This window comes from Narcine bancroftii, chromosome 8 (genome assembly GCF_036971445.1).
Source record: "Narcine bancroftii isolate sNarBan1 chromosome 8, sNarBan1.hap1, whole genome shotgun sequence".
NCBI classification, from domain to species: Eukaryota; Metazoa; Chordata; class Chondrichthyes; order Torpediniformes; family Narcinidae; genus Narcine; species Narcine bancroftii.
In genome coordinates, this window is record NC_091476.1 from 68,652,344 (window position 1) to 68,675,791 (window position 23,448).

Genomic DNA, 23,448 nt, shown 5'->3' on the forward strand with positions numbered 1-23,448 from the left:
TATAGCAGTGTGAAGAGGGCATGAAAGATAGAGGCTGCTGTCTTGAGACACTGCTTCTTGTGGATGTCCGCGATGGTGCTGGTGGAGTTCATAACCCCTATTCTTTTTCCTGTCGTGTATATCGGGATCTCTGTACCCAGTTAGGAAGCTCTCCACGGTACACTTGTAGAAATTTGCAGGAGTCTTTGGTGACCTACCAACTCTCCTCAAACTCCTCACGACGTAAAGCCGCTGGCAAGCCTTCTTCAGGATTGCTTTGACCTGGAGGCCCAAGGCAGAGATTTTGACCTCCAGGAACCTCTACCCTTTCTACTGCTGACCCTTTGATGAGGACTGGTTTGTGTTCTCCTGAAGTCCACAAATCATCTCCTTAGTTTTACCAATGTTGAGTGCAAGGTAGTGGTTGTGACACTGCTTACCCACCAGATCTACTTTCCCTCCTGCATGCTCTGTTATCGCTGTCGGTGATTCTGCTGACGACTGGTAGGTTTGCCAGTGGCATTTGAACTGCGCCCAGCCATACAGTCGTGGGTGTGCAGCGAGTTGATTGTCAGAGAGGAGGAGACATGGTTTCCATTTCATGCTGGATTCATAAACATGTCCGTTTTGGAAGACCACGCAACTGAGGCTTGAGATCTTGAACTTCGTAACTAGAGTCGCAGTTCAGGAAGTGTGAAGCAGAATTTGATTACATCGGGTGGGGGTGGGGGTGGGGGGGGGTGGCAGTTGTATTTTTCCTGGTTACTACACTAGCAATGGAAATATTCAGGTGCAAAGTTAGATTGAGAGGTTTGGGTGCTCATCATGGCCAAAAAATAAATTAGAATTGGGAGGAAATTTCATCAAAGGTGTGAGATCAAGAGAAGTTTAGATGGATTTTTTATTTTTAAAAATCAGAAATAAAAATGGAAGATGCTGAAAACACAGCAGGTCAGGCAGCATCTGTGGGAGGAGACATGGTTAACGTCTCAGTAGAACTACCCTTTCTTAAATTCTTCCAATGCAGGAACTGCTGCCCCACCTGGAGGACCACGGAACGTCGAAAGGTACGCGGCATCGTTGACTGAGGCATCAAGGAGGTACCGGGATGGGCAGGTTGGGCTCAGGCCTGGCCCTTTAGCCAACTGTCTTGGAGTTGAGGGTTCCCACTCTGCCCCAAGCCACTGCTGTTGCTGGGTTAGAACGTGGAGTACAACAACGCAGTACTCTTGATGTTGTGCCGACCTATATATTTCTACCAAAAAAAAACCCCTAAACCCTCCCTGCCTCATAACCCTCTTTCATCCCTGGGCCTAAGAGTCTCTTAATGCTTCTATTGTTTCAGTTTCCACCACCACTCCTGGCAGTGCAGTCCAGGCACCCACAACTCTCTTGCATTACTAAAAAAAACCACCCTGACGTCTCCCCTAAACTTTCCTCCCTTCACTTTGTACGGACATCCTCTGGTGTTCGCTACTCTCGGAGAAAAATGCGCTGGCCGCCAACCTTATCAATGGCTCAGAATCTCTAATATGTCACCTTTCATCCTTCTTTGCTCCAGAGAAAAGCTCTTGCTCTTCTCACCTTGCTCCATGAGACAGATTTTCTACTCCAGGCAACACCCTGGTCAATCTCCTCTGCCCCCTCTCCCTAGCTTCCACATCCTTCCTGTAATGAGGTGACCAGAATGAAATATAAGTGTGGTCTCACTCGAGATTTTTGTAGCAACATGACCTCTTGACTCTTGAACTCAGTGCCCTCGCCTAATGAAGCCAGCGTCCCATAGACCTTAACCATCCTATCAACTTGCATGCCAACTTGAGATGTATTGATTTGGACTCCCTCATCTTCCATACTGTTAACTACCCAACTTAAGTATCCACTTTTACTTTTATCAGGGTAATGGGCACCTGAATAATTTCTTGGAGGCGTCTGGATACAGCTGTCAGCACTCAATAAAATGCATGCCTCTGGGTAGAGGTAGTGGGACGGGAGAGATTGCAAGAGTCTGGGAGCCAGTTGACGAGAATCTAAGGTGGAGAATTGTTGAAAAAGTGTCTTAACATTGGATTGGTGTGAAGAACAACTGATTGATTGTGGGCATTGTCAATGGGCCAAATGGCCTTTTCCCTTGTGGTATCTCTATGATATTGCGCTACATCTGATACACAACTGCTCCAATTAAGTTTGCTGTGGGATGTTACTCCACAAAGATGCTGTCCAGATTCAGGTGAGTTTTGGGAGAGGACCACTGGCTAATTTGTCACCACTGTCTCAGCTGTGTTGAGATAGACTGCGCTCTCTGGAGAGTAGATTCCAACCAGTCCCTTGGCAACTCCAAATAAAAATGGCGGAACTGCCATTATGGCCAGCGCTGCTGCTGATGCAGACTCGCAGGGAGTGGAGACAAAACACTCTGCCGCATGGTCCAACTGCCCAGCCTGACTACCTTCGGTCCGTACAGGCTTTAAATGAGCTGACGGTGATTTATTTTAAAATCCTGCAACCGCGGGTTCTGGGCCTAAGGTGGCGGCACAGCCGCAAGGGGCTGCTGACTCCAGGGAAGCGGAGGACTGGCACGGGACCAGAAAATAGGGAGAGCACCCCTCATTTGAGAAGGAGAAGCAGAGGAGATGAACTTATGGGAGGGGTTCACGGCGGCAGACCAGTGAGGATCTCTGAGGCTGAAGATAACTGGGGGGGGAAGCTGTTGGTGACTTGAGGCGAGGATCCCCACAGGCTGCGGGCTGCTGCGGTCAAGGGATTCTCACCAGGCTGCGGACTGCTGGAGCCAGACTTGAGACTGGCTGATATCAAAACTGGGATGCGAGAGCGTGCTGAGGGCTTCCTGATCGTGCCAGAGGTTTGGACCTGGAGCTCAGGTTACTGATGGTTTGGACTGAATGAACGCTGCAGGAGTGCTGGAGGTGAACCCTAGACTCTCAGTGACTCCGGTGGACTCTCTTTTGCTTCTCTTTCTCTGATTGAAAGGGGCAATTTCTGCTGATGGTGAATCTTTGTCCGTCTTACAGCAGACATGGGGAAATTTCGTATAATGCTCTTTCTGTTTTATTACACAATAAAAGAATCTTGAGATACCTCCGTGTGATGGGGAGAGATGGGGCAGCTTTGCAGCAACCTGTTGCTTTCCCCAGGTTGTGTTGGCTGTCCTCTATTTGGCCTTTGGTGCTCGTTGACTGGTGTTCCTTGCCTACCCAACAGGTATTAGAGAACTCGTCCGTGAACAAGGCAGCAAAATGTCATCGTCACTTCGGCTGATAGAGAATTAATGAAGCTGAGCACGCTGGATACAGCAGGTACCCCCAGCCATGTCGCTTTCTGCTGCAGATTGGGTTCGTTTTGACTTGCAACTCATGTGGCCTGACAGGGCAGGGGGGTGGGGGGGGAAGAGTCCAAGTCTTCGTACTCAGCCATTTTGGTGGCTGAGTGGGGAGGGAAGGGGGGAGAGTGGGGAGGGAAGGGGGGAGAGTGGGGAGGGAAGGGGGGAGAGTGGGGAGGGAAGGGGGGAGAGTGGGGAGGGAAGGGGGGAGAGTGGGGAGGGAAGGGGGGAGAGTGGGGAGGGAAGGGGGAGAGTGGGGAGGGAAGGGGGGAGAGTGGGGAGGGAAGGGGGAGAGTGGGGAGGGAAGGGGGAGAGTGGGAGGGAAGGGGGGAGAGTGGGGAGGGAAGGGGGGGAGAGTGGGGAGGGAAGGGGGGGAGAGTGGGGAGGGAAGGGGGAGAGTGGGGAGGAAGGGGAGAGTGGGAGGGAAGGGGGGAGAGTGGGAGGGAAGGGGGGAGAGTGGGGAGGGAAGGGGGGAGAGTGGGGAGGGAAGGGGGGAGAGTGGGGAGGGAAGGGGGGAGAGTGGGGAGGGAAGGGGGGAGAGTGGGGAGGGAAGGGGGAGAGTGGGAGGGAAGGGGAGAGTGGGGAGGGAAGGGGGAGTGTGGGAGGGATGGGGGAGAGTGGGGAGGGAAGGGGGGAGAGGGGGAGGGAAGGGGGAGAGGGGGGAGGAAGGGGGAGAGGGGGGAGGGAAGGGGAGAGGGGGGAGGGAAGGGGGGAGAGGGGGAAGGGGGGGAGGGAAGGGGGAGAGGGGGAGGGAAGGGGGGAGAGGGGAGAGGGAAGGGGGGGAGAGGGGGAGAGGGGAGAGGGAAGGGGGGAGAGGGGGGAGGGAAGAGGGGGGAGGGAAGGGGGGAGAGGGGGGAGAGGGAGAGGGAAGGGGGAGAGGGGGGAGGGAAGAGGGGGGAGGAAGGGGGGAGAGGGGGGAGGGAAGGGGGAGAGGGAGGAGGGAAGGGGGGAGAGGGGGGGAGGGAAGGGGGGAGTTGGAGGCTGGAGACAAGTGATGGGCAGGGATGGAGTTGGAGGTTGAGGCAAGCCAGTGATGCTGTGTGGTCTGAATGATGCCTCCCTCTTGGCTAACTCCCAGGTTTTCTCTTCTGCCTGCTGTTCCAGATCCACAGGTGACCAAGGAATGCACAACATTGCCGCAACCCTGCCACGTGGACACAGGTGGCATAGCCAAAAGGCTGCCCCCTCTGCCTGTCCAGACAGTGCTGCCATTCCGCCTGAGCCTGGAGCCCCCTTCGTGCCCCTCCCCGCCCAGCGACCTTCCTACACACTCGGCCCCCGACCCTGGCAGCCACCATACACCTTTCGGACTGCTGGACCAGATTGGGTCCTGGCGCCCCGGTGACCCTGAGAGCCTGTGTGATGCCCTGCTTGGACCCTTGATGCGGAGCCGACTCAGCCAGGATGGAGGAGAAGGCAACGGCGATGAATCAGGCAGTCAGCCCAATCCTCGAGCCCGGCGTGCCCCGGTGACACCAGGGCTGCTGGCTCCACCGACAGCTGCTTCAGCGGGACAGGCAGGGAGTCTCCCAGCACTGTCAGCAGTTACCGGAGCGAGAAGACCAACTCCACCCGGCTGGAGAGCCCGCCCTTGGCCCCAAGGGCCGAAGGTGCTGCCGGCGATGGTACTGGGGGCCTGGGAGGCACGGCCGGCAGCAAGGCAGGCAGTGACACGGACAACCTGACCGACAGTGAGATGGTCGCCACCCCCGAGCCGAGAGAACCTGTGGTGTTCCCCTTCACTGCCAGCTCATTGCCCGGCACAGCCGACCCTCTGACCCCCTGGCTGTCCACCCCCTTTCCCCCCACGGCAGAGTATCGGCAGCCGTCCCCGCAGTCAGGCGCCGAACGGGCGGTCCCGACCCAAGGACCTGAAGCTGGCGAGGAGGCGAAGCTCGGGGAGGAAGAAAACCGGCAAGAGGCGGGCTGGGGGCTTCGACTGCCGGCGCGATTGCCCGCCGGGTGCGGGTCGTTCCTTTGGTGAGGGCTTCTTCGAGGACGAAGACTCGAGTGACGCCAGCGATGCCTCCAGCCTGCGCTCTCAGCCCCGCTACAGCACCTCATCCAGCTCGTCCAGCGCCACATCCCACTCCTGCTCCCCTCCACCTCCCGGCCGCCGCAAGAACCAGAGAGCCACCTGCCCCGAGGCTGAGACTGCCCCCCCTTCCCCTCCCCCTCCCCCACCTCCCCCTCTCCCACCCGTCCCCGGGGATGGGGCCTTGGCCAAGACCCATGCCCGCGTCCTGAGCAGCGGAAAGGGTGAGCAGCTGGCTGACGGCGCAGGCAGCACGCGCACACTGACGGCCTCCAAGTCGGACCTGGAGGCTCGGGACGGTGAGCCCAGGGGGCGCGACCGCTTTGCACAGCGGCAGGAGTCTGTTGGGAGCACCTGGAGCCATTCGGTCAGTCCGACCAGCTGGGCGGCTGCATTAGCCTCTGAGGGGGCAGTCGGAGGAGGTAGGCTGAAGGCGACTGCAGGTGGTGTGAAGGGTTGGGGAGGGAGAGAAAGCGGACATGTTGACTCAGCTCTTCTCCGCTCCCAATTGTTAACCAATGGAAAAAAGAGAATTGAGATACAGTGGTACTTTTCTGGTTGGCAATCGGTGGTGAGCAGGGTGCTGCAGGGGTCGGTGCTGGGCCTGCAACGGTTCACAGTTTAGATAAACTATGTGGAAGAGGGGATAGAGTGTGGTGTATCTAAGTTTGCAGATGACACTAAATTGAACGGAAAAGCAAATTGTGCAGAGGGTATGGAGAGTCTGCAGAGAGATGTGGCTAGGTTAAGCGAGTGGGCAAGGGTCTGGCAGATGGAGTATAATGTTGGTAAATGTGAGATTATCCAATTTGGAAGGAAAAATGGAAGATCAGTATTATTTAAACGGCAAGCGATTGCAGCATGCTCCCATGCAGAAGGCCTTGGGAGGGCTTGTGCATGAATCGTAGACTATCAAGAAGGCAAATGGAATGTTGGTCGTCATTGCTGGAGGGATTGAATTTAGGAGCGGGGAGGTTATGCTGCAGTGTGCAGTTCTGGTCTCCTTATTTGGCTTTGGAGGCGGTGCAGAGGAGGTTCACCAGATAGATTCCAGGGATGAATGGGTTGGCCTAAGTGGAGAGATTGAGTAGTCTGGGACTGTACTCGCTAGAATTTAGAAGAATGAGAGGGAATCTTACAGAAAATAAGTTGGTGAGAAGTGCAATGATAGGTCGGGGCAGTCCTGCAGAGTGTCATTAGTGCTTGTGGGGAGTGCAGTGATAGTTCAGGGCAGTCCTGCAGTGTCAGCAGTGCTGGTAGTGCTGGTGGGGAGTGTGGTGATGGGTCAGGGCAGTCCTGCAGAGTGTCGGCAATGCTGGTGGGGAGTGTGTTGATGGGTCGAGACAGTCATGGTGGAGAGTGCAGTGATGGGTCAGGGTAGTCCTTCAGTGTCAGCATTGCTGGTGGGGAGTGAGGTGATGGGTCAGGGCAGTCCTGCAGAGTGTTGGCAGTGCCGGTGGGGAGTGCGGTGATGGTTTGGGGCAGTCCTGCAGAGTGTCGGCTGTGCCGATGGGAAGTGCAGCAATATTGGGGGTGAAGTCAATGGTGAGAGGACACTGTGATGGGAGGAGGAGCCAGGGTACTTCTGTTACAGAGGGCCTACGTAGCTCCGTGCGGTCTGCGGTTGTGGGGTTGAGGTTCCCGTGGATGACACCAGAGTTTCTGGTCTGGGGTGGGGTGAGGGGAGGAAACGATTTTAATGGTTTCCAGTGTCAAGACATACGCACAGTTGCAGCTTGTATTTCCTTCTCCGCCAGCCGCTGTCCCTGACGACGTGGGAAAGCGGGAACTCAGCGGCAGCATCAAGCGGACTCAGGCCATGAGGAGGCGGCACAACGCTGGCAGCAACCCCACCCCACCACCATCCATCATGGGCTCCCCGCCAAGGTATGCTGTCACGTGGCAACACCAGGGAAGGGGTCCAGTTACAAAGCCTGTGCACTATGGAATGAGCAGGAGGCGCTTGGAAATATTATTCCGAGTTTCCCAAATCTTGGCAGCCACGACAGATACAAGTTCGGTGAGAGGAAAACGTCCTGGCTCATATAACAGAGCAGAGTCGACATGGACTCTCAGTTCCATTTCATTCCGGGGCGAACAAATCACTGCCCGAAACTCTGTGGTTTATTTTACAGCAACCTCACACATGAGGAGCTTTGACAAAATGATCATTCAGTCTTTTTTTATTAAACCAGGGAGGCACATCTAAAACTAGGAGACATTTGTTTAATATCAGAGAGGAGAAGTTTTTAATTTTAAAAAAATTAAGTCCTACATAATGGTAATTAGCCCTTCCAGCCCACGAGCCTGTGCCACCCAATTAACCTACAATCCCTGTACATTTTCTGTCAGGTGGGAGAAAACCCTCCCAATCAACCTCTTCCTTTCCAACAATAAAACCCTCTGTGGCACCTCCAGTCCGTTCTTGGATTTAACCACGTTGGGGAAATGCACCAGCAGCAAGCTGGAATCTTGAGTGGCCACAGAGAAGCTGGAGGGACTCTGCATGAGCAAGGGAGGCATCATAAAGCGTTGACTGACCACGTTGCCCCATGGATGGTCCCTCACCCACTCAGTCCTTCCAACCTCGTTGACTGAGGTATCACTCTGTTGTGGACCAGTACTTTCCTCTAAGCCAAAATCTTGCAAAGGTTCTGTGGCCTCCTTGGCTTTAGGTTTGGAGATGAACATTTCCTTCCAAGTCAAGTTTATTGTCATCTGATTCTGATGAAATAATGTCTTTGGTTCTCTGTGCAAAACATGGAGACACATGACCAGACATAACGCTTATATAGAAAAACAATACTTATGCAGGACAAGTATTCACATCTACAAATCAACCAATAAATATTGTTTCTTAAATATGGTTAGGGTGAGCAGTTCCTTGGGTCGTTTGACATTCTCACTGCCCATGGTAAGAAGCCTGTTTCTCGGCCTGGTGTTTCGGCCTCTGATCCTCCTGTATCTCTTTCTCGATGGAGCAGCTAAAAGATGCCGTGTGCAAGGTGGAAGGGGTCCTCAACGATTTGGTGTGCCCTCTTCAGTCAATGATCCTGGTAGATCACTTCTGGCCAACAAGCTTACTAACCAATGAACTTACTAACCCCTTAAGTCTTTGGAACGTGGTGGGCGGGGGGGAGAATACCAGAGCACCCAGAACAAAACCCATGCAGCCACAGGGAGAACGAACCAACTCCAGATTCGAACCCCTACCACTGGCGCTTTAATGGTGCTGATCTTGTTCAGCACAGAGCCTTAAACTGCTCGAGATGCAAAGAAAGGCCCACGTAAATGTTAGTTGCTGCTCTTTCCCACCCACCCCCCCCCCCCCCTGACCATCCGCTGATTTCCTTGCAGCCTGCAGGACATCCACCGAAACCGCGCGGCCTCCCAGTCGCGGACTCACGCGCTACCGGCAGCCCTGCAGTTTGCCAGCTCACTGCTGTTACCCCGGGGCCCGTGCACGAGGCTTCCAACTTTGACGACACCTCGGAGGGAGCCATCCACTACTTCTACGACGAAGCTGGTATGTACGCTCAAACTCAGCAGGCATTGATACATTTGGTGGCTTTGGTCCTCGATCGTTACGGTACTTGAGCTTAGCGTTCAAACCTGCTCCTATTGTGTTCTTCCTCCATTGTTCATTGACAAAACCTGATCTCATTGCCATCAAAAGAGTTAAATCCTTCCTGGGATCATAAGATCACAAGATGGGAATGGAAATGTGCTCTTCAGCCCATTGAGTCTGCCCCACCATTCAATCATGAGTTGATCCCACTGCCCAGCCTTCTCCCCGTTGCATTTGATATCCTGGCTAATCAAGAACCTACTAATCTCCGCTTTAAATACACCCAATAACCTGGCCCCCACAACTGAATGTGGCAACAAATTCCACAGATTCACCACCCTCTGGCTGAAGAACTTCCTCCACATCTCTGTTCTAAGCAGATGCCTTTCAATCCTGAAGTTGGGCCCTCTTGTCCTGGACTCTCCCACCATGGAAAACAACCTTTCTGCATCCACTCTGTCCACGCCTTTCAACGTTCTAAATGTTTCAATGAGATTCCCCCCCTCATTCTCTTAAATTCCAAAGAATACAGGCCATGAGCTGTCAAACAATTCTCATATGATATCTTTTCAATCCTGGAATGATGCTAATAAACGTCTTTTGAACCCTATCCAATGTCAGCACATCTTTTTTTAAATGAGATGCCCAAAACTGCTCACAATGCTTCAAGAGAGGTCTCACCAGTGCCTTAAAGAGCCTCAACATCACGTCTTGCTCTATATTCTATACCCCTTGAAATGAATGCCAGCATTGCATTTGCCTTCTTCACCACTGACTTAGTCTGCAAGCTTGTCCTGCACAAGGACTCCAGGTCCCTTTGCATCTGGGTGTATTCAATCTTCTCCCCATTTAAAAAAATAGTCTGCCTTTTTTTTCCTACCAAAGTGCATGACCGTCCACTTTCTGACATTGTATCTCATTTGCCACTTCCCTGCCCTTTCTCCTAATCTGTACAAGTCCTTCTGCATCCTCCGTGTCTCCTCTACATTAACTAGAGGATACGAAGGTAGATGCTCTTCCATCTATGTATCGTCTACAAACTTGGCCTCAAAGCCATTCATTCCATAATCCAAATCATTGTCGACAGGTGCTCACCGACCTATGACTGTAACTGGGACTGAAGGATCGGTCATTCCAACACAAGTTGGAATTTTGTCCGCGCAAGTCTTAAAGCAAACTTGCTAATCCCATCTTCTTTTCATCGTAGATCAGACGGCAGCAACTTAAAGTTTCCTGATTTTATCAGATCTTGCCACATTCTGGCTCAAACTTGCATTGTTAGTCTGGGTCCCGGGGTCCGTGGGCTGGGTGCAGCCATCTGGAATTCAGGTGCACAAGTCTTCAGTTGGCACATGTTCGTGTCTTCGGTTGGCGCACGCGCTGTGGGCTCCCCTATTGGAGTTCAGTTGGCGCACGCGCAAGAGTTAAGGGCCATGATGAGACTGAATCGAGATGTTCGCGCCCAGCCTACAGACCCCGGGATGCTGACTAACGAGGTAAGTAAGTACACACATTTTGGCTCTTACAATCCCCGTTATACTTTGTCAAATAAAACATAAACCGTGTAAATTTTATATTTTAAAAAATTGTCATGTGTGGATGGACGCAAGTCTCATGGGTCACAAGTCGGGGAGTACCTGTACTGTACAAACTAAAAAGAAGCAGCCTTGGACACTGACCCCTGTGGAACACCACTAGCAACTGGCAGCCAATCAGAGTATGATTCTTAGATTCCAACTCTTTATTTCCTGCCAATCAGCCCACACATTTATGTTTCCTATTACACCACGGACTCTTATCTTGCTAAGGAGCCTCGTGCACGGCACCTGGCCAATCCAAATACATGCCATCCGCATCATCTGCTGGCTTGTCACCTCCTCAAGTCATTGCATCTCAGTTTCCCTTTGAAGAGCAGCAGGAGATGAATCAGCGACGGCTGAACAGGTTGAGTTACTAAATACCTGGTAGTTCCCACTTCCTTCCCCCTTGAAGTGGGCTCTACCTCCACAGTTTAATTTTGGACCTCTTTGCAAGCAAGTCCACAAACTCACCCATCCGGTAAGGTTGTAGCCCAGGACGCCACCTTTTACCTCACTCCCTCTCCTCTTTCTGTGCACAGGTGTCCGCAGGTCCTACACCTTTGGCCCAACGGGAGGAGGCTACGAGAATCCAGTGGGGCAGCAAGTGAGCCTGGAACACATCAATAACAATGCATGGCAAGTTAACCTACGTCCCCAGCAGCGGAGGTTTACTACATGGCCCTGTCAGGTTGACTTGGTGTGAGAATGTAGGTACAGTAAAATCCCTGGTATCCAGCACCTACAGGGATTGCTGATGCTGGATATGTGAATTTTCCGGTGAACTGAAACGCATTCTTACAATGCCTAACTAATACACCTGCATTAAGAATACACAAGTCAAAATGACAAAAGACGGTGCAAAATGTCAAGTAATTTGGAAAAAAATAATCAGTATTGTCCTTAATTATATAAAGTTCAATTTAATTGGGTAATTCTCATAACTTACTAAATTTAAATTCGAAACCTGGTCGTGGCGCTGTAACAGCGTAGGGCTAACCATGCTGCCATCACAATGAGCCCCCCCCCCCTCCCTCCAAGTTTACAGATAAAGTCTTACTAATATACCTAATATTAATAAAGCTAAAAATTCTTACCAATCAGGGATGGGGAAACACTTTGCGAGAATCACCCCAACAGCTATTGGCACCGTCTGCTTTTCATCCAGTGGCCGCAGGCAGGGCATGACCCAGGGCGCTCCACTGGCTGAATGTTTGCTCCCATCTTCACCAAAGTGTTGCTTAAGGGAACATGAACTTTTACAATTTTAAACATTTTTATTTATTCTTATTTTTAATTTTATTTTCCATTTAGTTACTTAATTGGTTTATATTTGGCCAGTTGTTTGGGTTGCTGGTTGCTTGAAGTTTGGATACCAGGGACTTTATTCCAACGTGGAATAAACGTGACTTAGTTTCTTGCATACCAAGATAGTTTTACGTGCTATCCAGCAAGTACGGCAGAATACAGTAAATCCCTTGGTATCTTGAATTCATGCAACTGGCAAAAAAAGGTAAATAAATGAAAACATTTAAATAATAAAAATAATAGGTAAACATTTTAATATTGTAAATGTTCCCTGAGGTAACACATAAACCTTTGGTGAAGATGGGAGCAAATATTCAACCAGCAGAGAGCCTTGTAGCAGCTGTTTGAATAAAGTTGTGTGAAACAGCAACGGCGTCGCCCAGGACGAAGAGCGGGTCGATGGCGCTCGCCGTTGGGGTCAGAGGCTTTATCTGTAAACTTGGTGGAGTTGGGGGGGGGGGGGAAGGTTAATTATTCATAATATTGTTCATAATTTATATTGTGTGCAGTTCTGGTCTCCAAATTATAGGAAGGATGTAAATAATGTGGAGAGGGTGCAAAGAAGGTTGACAAAAATGCTGCCTGGATTGCAATATCTTGAATACGGAGAAAGTTTGAGTAGACTGGGACTTTATTCGTTGGAGCATAGGTTGAGAGGGGATTTGATAGAGGTATTTAAAATTATGAAAGGAATAGATAGATATCAATAGGCTCTTTCCCCTGAGGGTAGGGGAGTTTGGAACGAGGGGTCATAAGTTAAGGGTTAGGGAGCAAAACTTTAGGAGTATTATAAGAGGAAGCTTCTTCACTCAGAGAGGGGTGGCTGAGTGGAATGACCTTCCGGAAGAGGTAGTTGCGGCAGGGTCAATTCTGTCATTTAAGAGGAGGTTAGATGAGTACATGGATGTGAGGGGGTTGGAGGGTTATGGGCAGGGAGTAAGTAGGTGGAACTAGTTGAAGTTTCACGTAAATTGGTGTGGACTAGAAGGGCCGATGTGGCCTGTTTCCATACTGTAATTGTTATATGGTTATATCTTTCGGGCGGCTCTGTGGAGATGCAGCGACAGTTAAATGTTTTCAAAGAATGTGACTGAAAAGAAAGTAAAATGCCTCAAGGTTTATATATTGGTGCAAGTGAAGTTTGTTTAGGGGAAGTACAGAATAGTATTTTTGCCTTAAACTGGTTATTCTTATGCAGGTGTATTAATTGGACATTGTAAGAGTAAGTCTCAAGCAACCGAAAAGCGCACTTATCCAGGGTCTACCAATCCCCATAGGTGCTGGATACCAGGGGTTTTACTGTAAAACACAGATCAGAGAGTGGGATCAAGTTGATCGGAGCAAGGGCAGCATTATTTCCCTAGTGTGAGGGTTGTTCAGGAATCTCATGGCAGCAGGAAAGAAAGACTCCTTGAATCTGGTGATTTCACACTAATTCCTGAAGGGAGGAGAGAGTGTGATCAGCTCAGAGGAGTCCTTTAATGTGATGGCTGCTTTTCAAATTCAACTTCAAGTTTGTTGTCACGTGTGCAGGTCAAACTGGAAGGCTGAGCACATGGTTAATGGCAGGATTTGTAGCAGTGCACAAGAACAGAGGGACCTGGGGGTCCAAATCCATAGATCGCTGAAGGTCACTGTACAGGTTGATGGGGTAGTCAAGAAGGTCTGTGGTGTGCTGGCCTTCATTAGTCAGGGGATTGAGCTCAAGAGCCTTGATGTCATGTTGCATCTCTATAAAACTCTGGATGGACTACACTTGGAATATTCTGTTCGGTTTTGGTCACCTCATTTACAGGAAGGACGTGGAAGCTATGGAGAGGGGGCAGAGGAGATTTACCAGGCTGTTGCCTGGATTGGAGAACATGTCGTATGAGGCAAGGTTAGGAGAGCTGGGGCTTTTCTCTTGGGAGCGAAGAAGGATGAGCCAGCATCTTTATCTGGGACACAAGCAGCAAACACCAGAGGACGTCTGTACAATGTGAGGGGAGAGAGATCAGGAGTAAATTTTTTTCCTACGGAGAGTGGAATACATTGGCTGGGGTGGTGGTGGAGAATGGTTGATTAGGGACATTTAAAAAAAACCTCAGGCACATGGATGCAAGAAAAATAGATGGTGATGGGTGTGAGGTGGGGAAGGTTTAGATCAGTGGTTCTCAACCTTTCTCTTCCCACTCACATCCCACCTGAAGTCATCCCTCTGCCTTTGGGGCTCTGTGATTAGTAAGGGGTATGTGAGTGGGAAGGGAAGGTTGAAAACCACTTCTCTAGACCTGATTGCCACTGAAATATTTGGCTTGAGAAAAATTGTCACTGGCCCATTTCCTTTGGGAGCTCTGAAATCCTGAACATAACAAGTCCATGAGGGACGATTAAAACAGTGGGCTTCAAACCTTTTTCTTTCCACTCACACACCATCTCAAGCAATCCCAATGGTTTAGATTTTTTTTTGTAATTCTTTATTTATCGCACTATGAACCATATCAACCAATATATTTACAGATGCATCTCTTGAAATATTCACAATGACATTTTCTCTTTTTATCCCCCATCCCTCCTTTCCCCATTCCCACCCCCCTCCAAAAGCAGTAAATATTGAACATATAAAATACAATATCTTAATGAAAAAGGAATACAACAAAAAAGACGTATCATCTACTTATACACATTAAATCTGATCGTATTTATGTTCTTATCATTTTAGGTGGTGGTGGTGGTCCGAGGCCTGCTCTTTGTTATGTTCCATATATGGTTCCCAGGATTTTTCAAACATTGTAACTTTGTCTTTTAAATTATGTGATTTTTTTTTTCTCCAATGGGATACACTTAAACTTGGTTATATATTCCATTAATGTTTATAGACATATCGTCCAAAGTGGCCATCTTGTATCTTTTCACTTATTTTCCACCTCTTCACCACCTCCATCCCCTTTTTTCATTAGTTTTTTTCTTTTTAATCTCAATATATGTCAACGCACTTAAGACATGAAATACCCCAACAATCCCCACAAGCAATAACCCTTTAACCCCAAATGAACCTCTCCTCCTTGGATTGCCCCTTGTCCCTTGATGGCAACCACAACTCCCCTTTCTATTTGGTTTGCAAACTTACTTGCAAGCGTCAACCGATTTCACAGTGACCATTATTCTCCCCCCCAGAGAACACTATTTTCCTATACCTATAACATAGAACTCTTTTTTCCCCTTTTCCCCCTTCTCTTATCCATCTTTAAATCTTTATATATACATTATCTTTACTTTATATTTTTACATATTTTTGTATATTTTCTTGTCTGTCTTCCTTGTCACTCCTCCTCCTCTCTTCTCCTGACCTGCAAATGTTCAGCAAATTCTTAGGCTTTCTTTGGGTCCGAGAACAGTCTATTCCGTTCCCCAGGAATAAATACTTTGAGTACTGCTGGATGTCTTAATATAAAGTTATAACCTTTCTTCCATAAGATTCTTTTCGCCATGTTGAATTCCTTCCTCTTCTTTAAAAGTTCGAAGCTTGTGTCTGGGTAAAAAAATATTTTTTGTCCCTTATATTCCAATGGCTTATTGTCTTCTCTAACCTTCTTTCTTCCCTGTTCCAGTATGTTTTCTCTTGTCGTATATCTTAGAAGTTTTACCAATACGGATCTCGGTTTTTGATGTGGTGGCGGTTTCGGTACTAGTGCTCTATGCACCCTTTTGATTTCTATTTCTTCATATGAATCTTTCATTCTCAACACCTTTGGGATCCATCCTTTTATAAATTCCTTCATATCTGACCCTTCTTTGCCTTCTTTCAGGCCCACTATTTTTATGTTGTTTCGCCTACTGTAGTTTTCCAATACGTCAATTTTTTGTGACAATAAATCTTGTCTTTTTAATTTTTTTTCGCTCTCTTCCAACTTCCCTCTTAAATCATTTATCTCCATTTCTACAGCAGCTTCTCGTTCCTCCACAGTTTCTACTTTTTTCCCTATTTCAGTCATGACCATCTCTAAGCATTGCATTCTGTCTTCAGCTCTTTTCATTTTTCTTTTAATTGAACTAAATTCTAATGATAGCCATTCTTTTAATGACCTCATTTGTTCTTCAAAAAAGGCTTTATCTTATCTTCTATTTTATCTTCTTTCCTTTGAAATTCTTGGTCTGTGTCTTCTGTGTCTTCTTCTTCTGTGTCTGTGTCATCTTCTTTTCTTTGTATCTGTGTAACTTCATCCTTCTCTCGTGAGCTGCTTCTGTATCTTTGCTGGGCCTCCAGTTGCTGTGTCCGCTGCTATTGGGCCTCCTCCCGCAGGTCGTCCCCCTGCCGGTCGCCCCGTTGCTGCTCATCCTCTTCCCGCCCTTCATTCTCTTTCTCACCACTCTTCTTTTCTTTCTTGTTTGCTTCCCCCAGCGGAATGCCCCGATACTGGGTGTCTCTCAGCTGGCCACTCCTCAGCTGAGTCCCCCTCCCGCCGGGGTTAACCTTTTCTTTTACTTGTGCATTGCGCAAGCATAGTTGCGCACCTCTTCTTGGCTCTGGGAGCCATTTTTGAAGTCCGCTGGTCGGGAGGACACTGCTCCTATGGGGACTCGGCAACATCGGAGATCGGCCGCTCCTTTGCACGGTGGCTCTCTGCTCCGACGTGCAGGTAAGGCCTTCTTCTTTCTTCTCCAGTGATTTTCCTTCTTCCCTTTTCTCTGTTATTCTTACTTTTTCTCTTTTTGGTGCCATCTTCTGTCTCTTCTCTGTAACTTTATCTTTCTCTTCCTGTATTTTATGTTTATTGAGCTCTGTTTTTTCAGTTTTTTTTTTCTTTTCTCTGGAGAGGGCTGGTTCCACTCGACCAGCCACTACTCCATCACGTGACTCCCTCCCTGGTTTAGATTGTTGAGTAGATTTAGATCAAGGGCTGAATGGCCTGTACTGTACAGTAATGTTCTGTGTACCAAAATGCAGTGGTAAAGTTTGTTTTGTGAGCAGTCCAGTTAGATATCTCATAGTACAGCAAGTAAGACACAATAGAGTTACAGAAAGAGACGAGTTGGCAGCATAATTTTACAGTTGAGAGGGTTTTTCACGAGTCTGATGACAGCAGGAGAGAGATGGTCCTTGAATCTGGTGCTGTATGATCTCACACTTGTAATTTTGCTTCCCACTGGGAAGAACGTGGCTGCGGTTGTATGAGTCTTTAAATACGTTGGCTTCTTTCCCAAGGCCGCGGGAAGTGGAGATGGAGCCTGTTTTGGTGGGGGTCGGTGGCGGTTGCTCACAACTTCCTGCAGTTTCTTACAGTCTTGGGGTGGAGCAACAGGATGCATGAGAATATTTGGTACATTTGGAGCATTCCCAAAGTTGGCAGCCAGCAAATTACATTCTAAGTTGCGTGCTGATGTCGCACAGTAAGGTTCTGCATATGTGGGGATGATCAATTGGTTTAGGAGCCCCAAGGCTTCTCTTGAACCAGCATGGCGATCCTGTCACGTTGCCATGAGCAGACTGCCAAAGGCTCGTCAAAGCCATAAAACATTACGACACAGAAAACCGGCTCTTCTTGGCTGTGCCAAACCATTATTCTGCCTGGTTCCACTGATCTGCACCCAGTGAATATCCCTCCATACCCCACCCATCTATGCACCTGTCTAAATTTCTCTTAAATATTAAAATCGAGCCTGCATTCACCACTTCAGCTCCTTCCACACTCCCACCACTCTGTGTGAAGAAATTTTTCCCTTAAAACTTCTCAGTTTCACCCTTAACCCATGTCTTCTGGTTTGTATCTCACTTGCCCTCTGGGAAAAGCCTGCTTGCATTTACTATATCTATACCCATCATAATTTTGTACACCACTATCAAATCTCCCCTCGTTCTTCTCTGCTTCAGGGAATAAAGTCCTAACTTTCCCTGTAACTCATTTCCTTAAATCCTGGCAACATACTAATAAATCTTCTCTGCGCTCTTTCAATTTTATTGATATCTTTCCTGTAGTCAGGTGACCAAAACTGCACCCAATACTCTGAATTTGACCTCACCAATGTCTTGTACAACTTTAACATGATATCCCAACTCCTGTACTCAATCCTTTGATTTAAGAAGGCCAATGTGCCTGTTGGGCACTGTCGGTAGCCCCAATAATTACACAAACAGAAGACTGAGGGAAACGATAGGCTTTATTGAGCAAGATCCTGCTGGCCCGGGTCTAGGCTAGGAAAATGAGCGGGAAGGAGAGGGCACTCGACCTTTATGGCCAGGGGTCACATGGGAAGGATCAAGGGAGGAGCTAAGGTAGGGAGACCCTGGAGGGGGGGTGCCAGCCAGTACAGTCATATCACCACATTCACCCCCCCCTTTTTAAGAAAAAGAATCCACCAGTAATTACCAAAAACCCGTAGGCAAATACCATAGTGAAAAAACAGTAACTTTAACAATCAACAAACTGGCAGAGGAAGCGACTACTATCCAGCTAGAGGTTGAGCTGCACAGGTGGCCTTCTCTGTCTGCTGGACCACCGGAGAACCAGTGTTTCAGTACGGCGCTCCTCCAAAGAGGTGGCCAACGGTGGATTGTCCGCTGCCGGAACTGTGGGGGTTGTGGTGCTGGCAGTGGACTCCTGAATCACTGGGGAGTCTTCCGTAGCTGAAGGAGCAGGAGGAGCCTGAACGTCCGGCTGGAGGGTTGGCAGCTCGGATTCCAGAGCTGTGCTTGGGTATGGCACCATTGAGTCTGCGGTGTGATCATCAGATGACAAGGCAGTCTCGGAGTCTCCAGCCCTTGCCAGGTCTTGTAAGGGCACCGTGTCCTTGTGGCCGTCTGGGTACCTTACAAATCCATTCAACCAGTGGATCCGTCTTATGGCCTCTGACATACCTCTGAAGGAGAACCAACCCTGGGGACGTCAGCCAGGGAGGGTTATGGGGATAAGGCTGGAAAGGGGTACTGATGGTAGTGATCAGCCATGATCTGTAAAATGGCGGTGCTGGCTCGACGGGTCGAAGGGCCTACTCCAGCTCCTATTGTCTATTGTCATTCGCCGACCTCCTAGGGAAAGCAAAGAGGAGTTCATGCAGGGTGGTGTTAGTTGCGGTTCAGAGTTACGACCGGATAGCATGGGGGCCCTCTGGCAAAATGTCCTGCCAGCAGGACACTGGTACATTTTGGACCTGAAGAGTACTGCCTTCCAGGCGGTGCTGTTCTCCCTTTCCACTTGGCCATTACCTCTGGGGTTATAGCTGGTGGTCCTGCTGGTGGCTATGCCTCTGGCCAGGAAGTACTAACGCAGCTCCTCACTCAGGAACGAGGTTCCCCGGTCACTGTGAATATAGTCGGGATACCCGAACAGAGTGAAGATACTGCTCAGGGCCTTGATGACTGTGGTTGAGGTCATATCTGGGCAAGGAATTGCAAAGGGGAACCTGAAAATTTCGTCCACCACTGTCAGGAAGTAAGTGTTCTGATTTGTGGTGGGGAGCCCTTGAAATCGATACTGAGTCATTCAAAAGGGCGGGTGGCCTTGATGAGGTGTGTCTTCTCTGGCCGGTAGAACTCGGCGCAGATCTGGCACCGTCTGGTCGTGGACTGGACATCCTCGACAGAGTAGGGGAGGTTCCTTGACCTGAAAAAGTGATAGTACCTCGTGACTCCAGGGTGGCACAGACTGTTGTGCAGGACCTGGTGAGGGCATCCAGGGGATCGGTGAGCTTATCCAGCCGGTACAAGATGTCATAATTGTAGGTGGATAACTCGATCCTCCACCTCATAATCTTGTCATTCTTGATTTTACCCTGTTGTTTGGCACTGAACATGAAGGCAACTGCTCTCTGATTAGTCAACAGGGTAAATCTTTTACCGGCTCGGTAGTACTGCCAGTGGCACACTGCCTCAACGATCGCTTGCACCTCCTTCTCAATGGAGGAGTGCTGGAGTTCGGGGCCATGAAGGGTACGGGGAAAAAGACGCTACCGGCCTGCCTGCCTGGTTTAATGTGGCGGCCAGTGCAATGTCGGAAGTATCGCTTTCCACCTGGAAGGGGATGGGCTCATCCACGGCGTGCATCGTGGCCTTAGCGACGTCTCTTCGAATTTGGTTGAAGGCAGCCTGGGCCTCCGCCGATAATGAAAAGTGGTTGACCGAATTAGGGGATGGGCCTTATTGGCGTAGTTGGGCACCACTCCGCATAGTACGAGAACAGCCTTAGGCATCGCTTCAGCGCCTTCAGGGTGCTCTGGGACAGGGAGTTCTAGAAGTGATCATATGCAGTCAGGTTCGGGAGCAATGACACCATGTGTCACGATGCATCCAAGAAGGGCCAGGCACTCCGTGTTGAACACGTACTTGTCCTTGTTGTATGTCAAGTTAAGCAACTTGTCCGTACGCAAGAACTTGGCAAAGTTTGCGTTGTGGTCCTGCTGATCATGGCCGCAGATGGTGACATTGTCGAGGTAGGGGAATGTCGCCGTCAGCCTGTCCCTCTCCACCATCTGGTCCATCACTCTCTGGAAAGTGGAAACACCGTTAGTAACTTTCCTGTCGGATTCAAATCCGGTGTAGATTCGATCGCTCGGATGGAGGGGAAGTTGATGGTAAGCCGACGAGGTCAATGGTCAAACAAAATTCTATATTTGGCGACCTTGTTGATCAAGTTGGCAATGCTGGGGAGCGGGTACGCATCCAGCTGGGTGAAGTGGTTGATGGCTTGACTATAGTCAATTACCATCCGGGGCTTGCCTGCCCCTCTGACCATGAGGGCCTGTACTCACCAGGGACTGGTGCTCGGAGCTATGATCCTCTCTGCTAGGAGTCGCTGTACCTCAGCCCAGATGAACTGCATATCCTCTGAACTAAAGCGCCAACTCTTGGTGGTGATAGGTTTGCAGTCTGGGGTGAGGTTCGCGAACGGCGACGGAGGGGATACCCTTAAGGTGGTGAGGCCACAGGTCGTAGCTAGGGACTGAGTGCTGGGGCCGCTGGACGGTGCCGTGGACTGGGTGTCAGGGCCACAGGACGGTAATGGGAGTTGGTAATGGTCACGCAAAATCTGAGGGCTGCAAACGGTCAACGGTGGTTGGGGACCTCCGAACGCCATCATCACGCTCCTAAACTAACTCTGAAAGTCAAGGTCTAGGAGGATCAGAGTGCAGAGGCAGGGCATGACCAGAAACACAAAGACATTATAACATTTCTCCCCCCCCCCCCCCCCCCCACCACCGTCAGCGACATAACACAATACCCCCGGATACTCGTCTGTTGGTCCCTGGCTGCCATTGAACACTGTCTGCTTTTGCCCGCGATCGACACCGCCTGGCGCTGGGCCGAGTCCAGAGTTCTGACCAGTTCGATAGCCTTTTTAAGGGGGAGCGGGTCCTCCTCGAGGAGTCTCTGCTGGATGTAGTCCGACTGCAATCCCGACACACAAGTGTCTCTGATCAGCTCTTCCACGTACTGGTTCAACAATATCGTGCTTGGGCTGAGAGATTCCACAAACAGTCTTTTCCCAGTGTGACCAAGGATCGGATGTACTCTTCGGCAGGCTCACCAGGTTGTTGTTTCCGGGACGCCAGCAGGCAATGGTAGTAAATCGAGTTCACCTTGGGTTTATAGAGCGCCCGTAGCTCAGCCATAGCATCGGTGTAGGATGCACAGCCTAGGATGGTCAGGTAGCCTTCTGGCCAACTTGTGCTTGAAGGATCTTGTGTTTATATAGATGGCAAACATCACTGTTTCTGTCAGTCTCATTTATTTATCATCTGATTGTACTAGTACAACCCGATGAAACAGCGTTCACACTCTTAAATAAACAGAAGTCATGGAAGGTTTGTATGACCAGTTTATCAGCCGGTCAGCATTCTCACTGCCCTGGGAAGAAGCTGTTCCTCAGCCTGGTGGTACAGGCTCTGATCCTCCTGTATCTTCCCCTACCCCGATGGGAGCAGCTGGAAGATGCTGCATATGGGGTGATAGGGGCCCTCTGGTCTTCAGATTACGATCCCAGAAAATTTTATCGATGGGACGAGAGGGAGACCCCTGCGATCAGCTTAGTTCTGGGACAGGTGTTAAATTTTGATAATTTTTAATTTCAGGGAGTTGATTTAAATGTTTTTTTTTTCTCTCCCGTTTTTCACAAATCTAGGGACCATCATTCCCACTCTTCCAGTTTCACCTCTGCTGATGCACCAGATGGGCTCCCAGCACTGCCACTGCTCCAACCCCGGCCAGTGGTCCTCCAGGGGATGCAAGTCCGGCGGGTTCCCATGGAAATTTCTGAGGTAACGGCAGAAGACGCTGCCCCACTGTCTCTCTTCCTTCACTTACTCAGATCACTGTACTCCTCGGCCTTGGTCGGAGATCCAGTAATTGGGGGGCCAAACAACTTGGTTCCCTGAGCTCCAGGTATATCCACAATAGGAGTGCCAGATCCCATGCATTCAAAAAGCTTGGCATTCCCCATGGTTTAAGATTCAAGATTCCTTTATTGTCATGTAATAGTGCATAACGAATAACATTACACAAAGTTTCCTTCTGCTTGCCTAAAGGCAGACAAAAAGTTGCCATGAGCATTGCCCGGCACCCCTGACAGTCAGTACGAGTGAAAGCAATAGAGTCACTGAGTGTCCGGATTTGGCTCCAGCAAGCTCTGCAGTCGCACACACTGGAGTTCAAACCATCAACAATCCGAGCTTCAGTTTCCAAACCTCCTACACGATCAGGAAGCCTTCAGTGCCCGAGGTCCTTCTTGCCCTTCAGTGCCCTCTCAAATTCCAGCTGCGATGTCTGGTTCCCACAAGCCAGACTCAGCCCCTCTGATTGCTAATTGCCCGCAGCCTGTGTGGACCCCTCAACCACTGAGCCCCTCGCTGGCCTGCTACCACAGTTGCTGTCCTGTAATGACCTTCGGCCGCTGAGCCCCTCGCTGGCCTGCTGCCACAGTCGCTGTCCTGTAGTGGCTTTCGGCCACTGAGTCCCTCACTGGTCTGCTGCCACAGTTGCTGTCCTGTAGTGGCCTTCGGCTGCTGAGCTCCTTGCTGGCCTGCTGCCGCAGTCACCGTCTTACAGGGCCTTTTAGTTGCTGAGCCTCTTGCTAGTCCGCTGCTGTGGTCATCTTCCCTGGAGGGTTGTCCCCTCTGCTTCTCCTTCACAAACAGGGGCCTGTTCTCCCAGTTTCTGGTGCCCTGCACCGCCCTGCTGCTTGCTCAGGGTCTGCAACCCCTCTTAGCCACTGACAAGTACAGGCACCGCCATCTTGGGTACAGATCTCTGCGGTTGCAGTATTTTACCTACAAACCCCATTGCCTGTTTAACAGGCCGTTTAAAGCCTGGCATTAGGACTGGGCAGATGAACCCTTCTGAGCAGTGCTATGGCTTCACTCTCCAGGGCAGCAGCTCCAGCAACCCCACAAATTCTTCCTCTTGAAAGATATAGGGTGGTGTGTACACAGAATAAGGTTCCAGACGAAGTAGGTATAATTGTAATGCTAAGTTAAGGAACTTTAGAAGTAACATAAGAGGAAACTTCTTCACTTAGAGAGTGGTGGCTGAGTGGAATGACCTTCTGGAAGAGGTGGTTGCAAGGGTCAATTTTGTCATTTAAGAGGAGGTTAGATGAGTACATGGATGTGAGGGGGTTGGAGGGCTATTGGCAAGGGAGTGAGTAGGTGGAACTAGTGGAGTTTTTCACTT

General features: G+C 49.8%; 1 protein-coding gene across 1 annotated transcript in view; it reads left to right on the forward strand.

Moving 5' to 3' along the window:
- Nucleotides 1-23,448, forward strand: part of LOC138740824 (pecanex-like protein 3) — a 110,732-nt gene that overhangs the window by 21,819 nt on the left and 65,465 nt on the right. Inside the window, 11 exon segments of the mRNA XM_069893982.1 lie at nucleotides 1,007-1,046; nucleotides 3,202-3,231; nucleotides 3,234-3,296; nucleotides 4,424-4,779; nucleotides 4,782-5,204; nucleotides 5,206-5,776; nucleotides 7,112-7,241; nucleotides 8,712-8,809; nucleotides 8,812-8,880; nucleotides 11,042-11,138; nucleotides 21,902-22,037. Coding sequence (XP_069750083.1) covers nucleotides 1,007-1,046; nucleotides 3,202-3,231; nucleotides 3,234-3,296; nucleotides 4,424-4,779; nucleotides 4,782-5,204; nucleotides 5,206-5,776; nucleotides 7,112-7,241; nucleotides 8,712-8,809; nucleotides 8,812-8,880; nucleotides 11,042-11,138; nucleotides 21,902-22,037 — 2,013 coding nt within the window.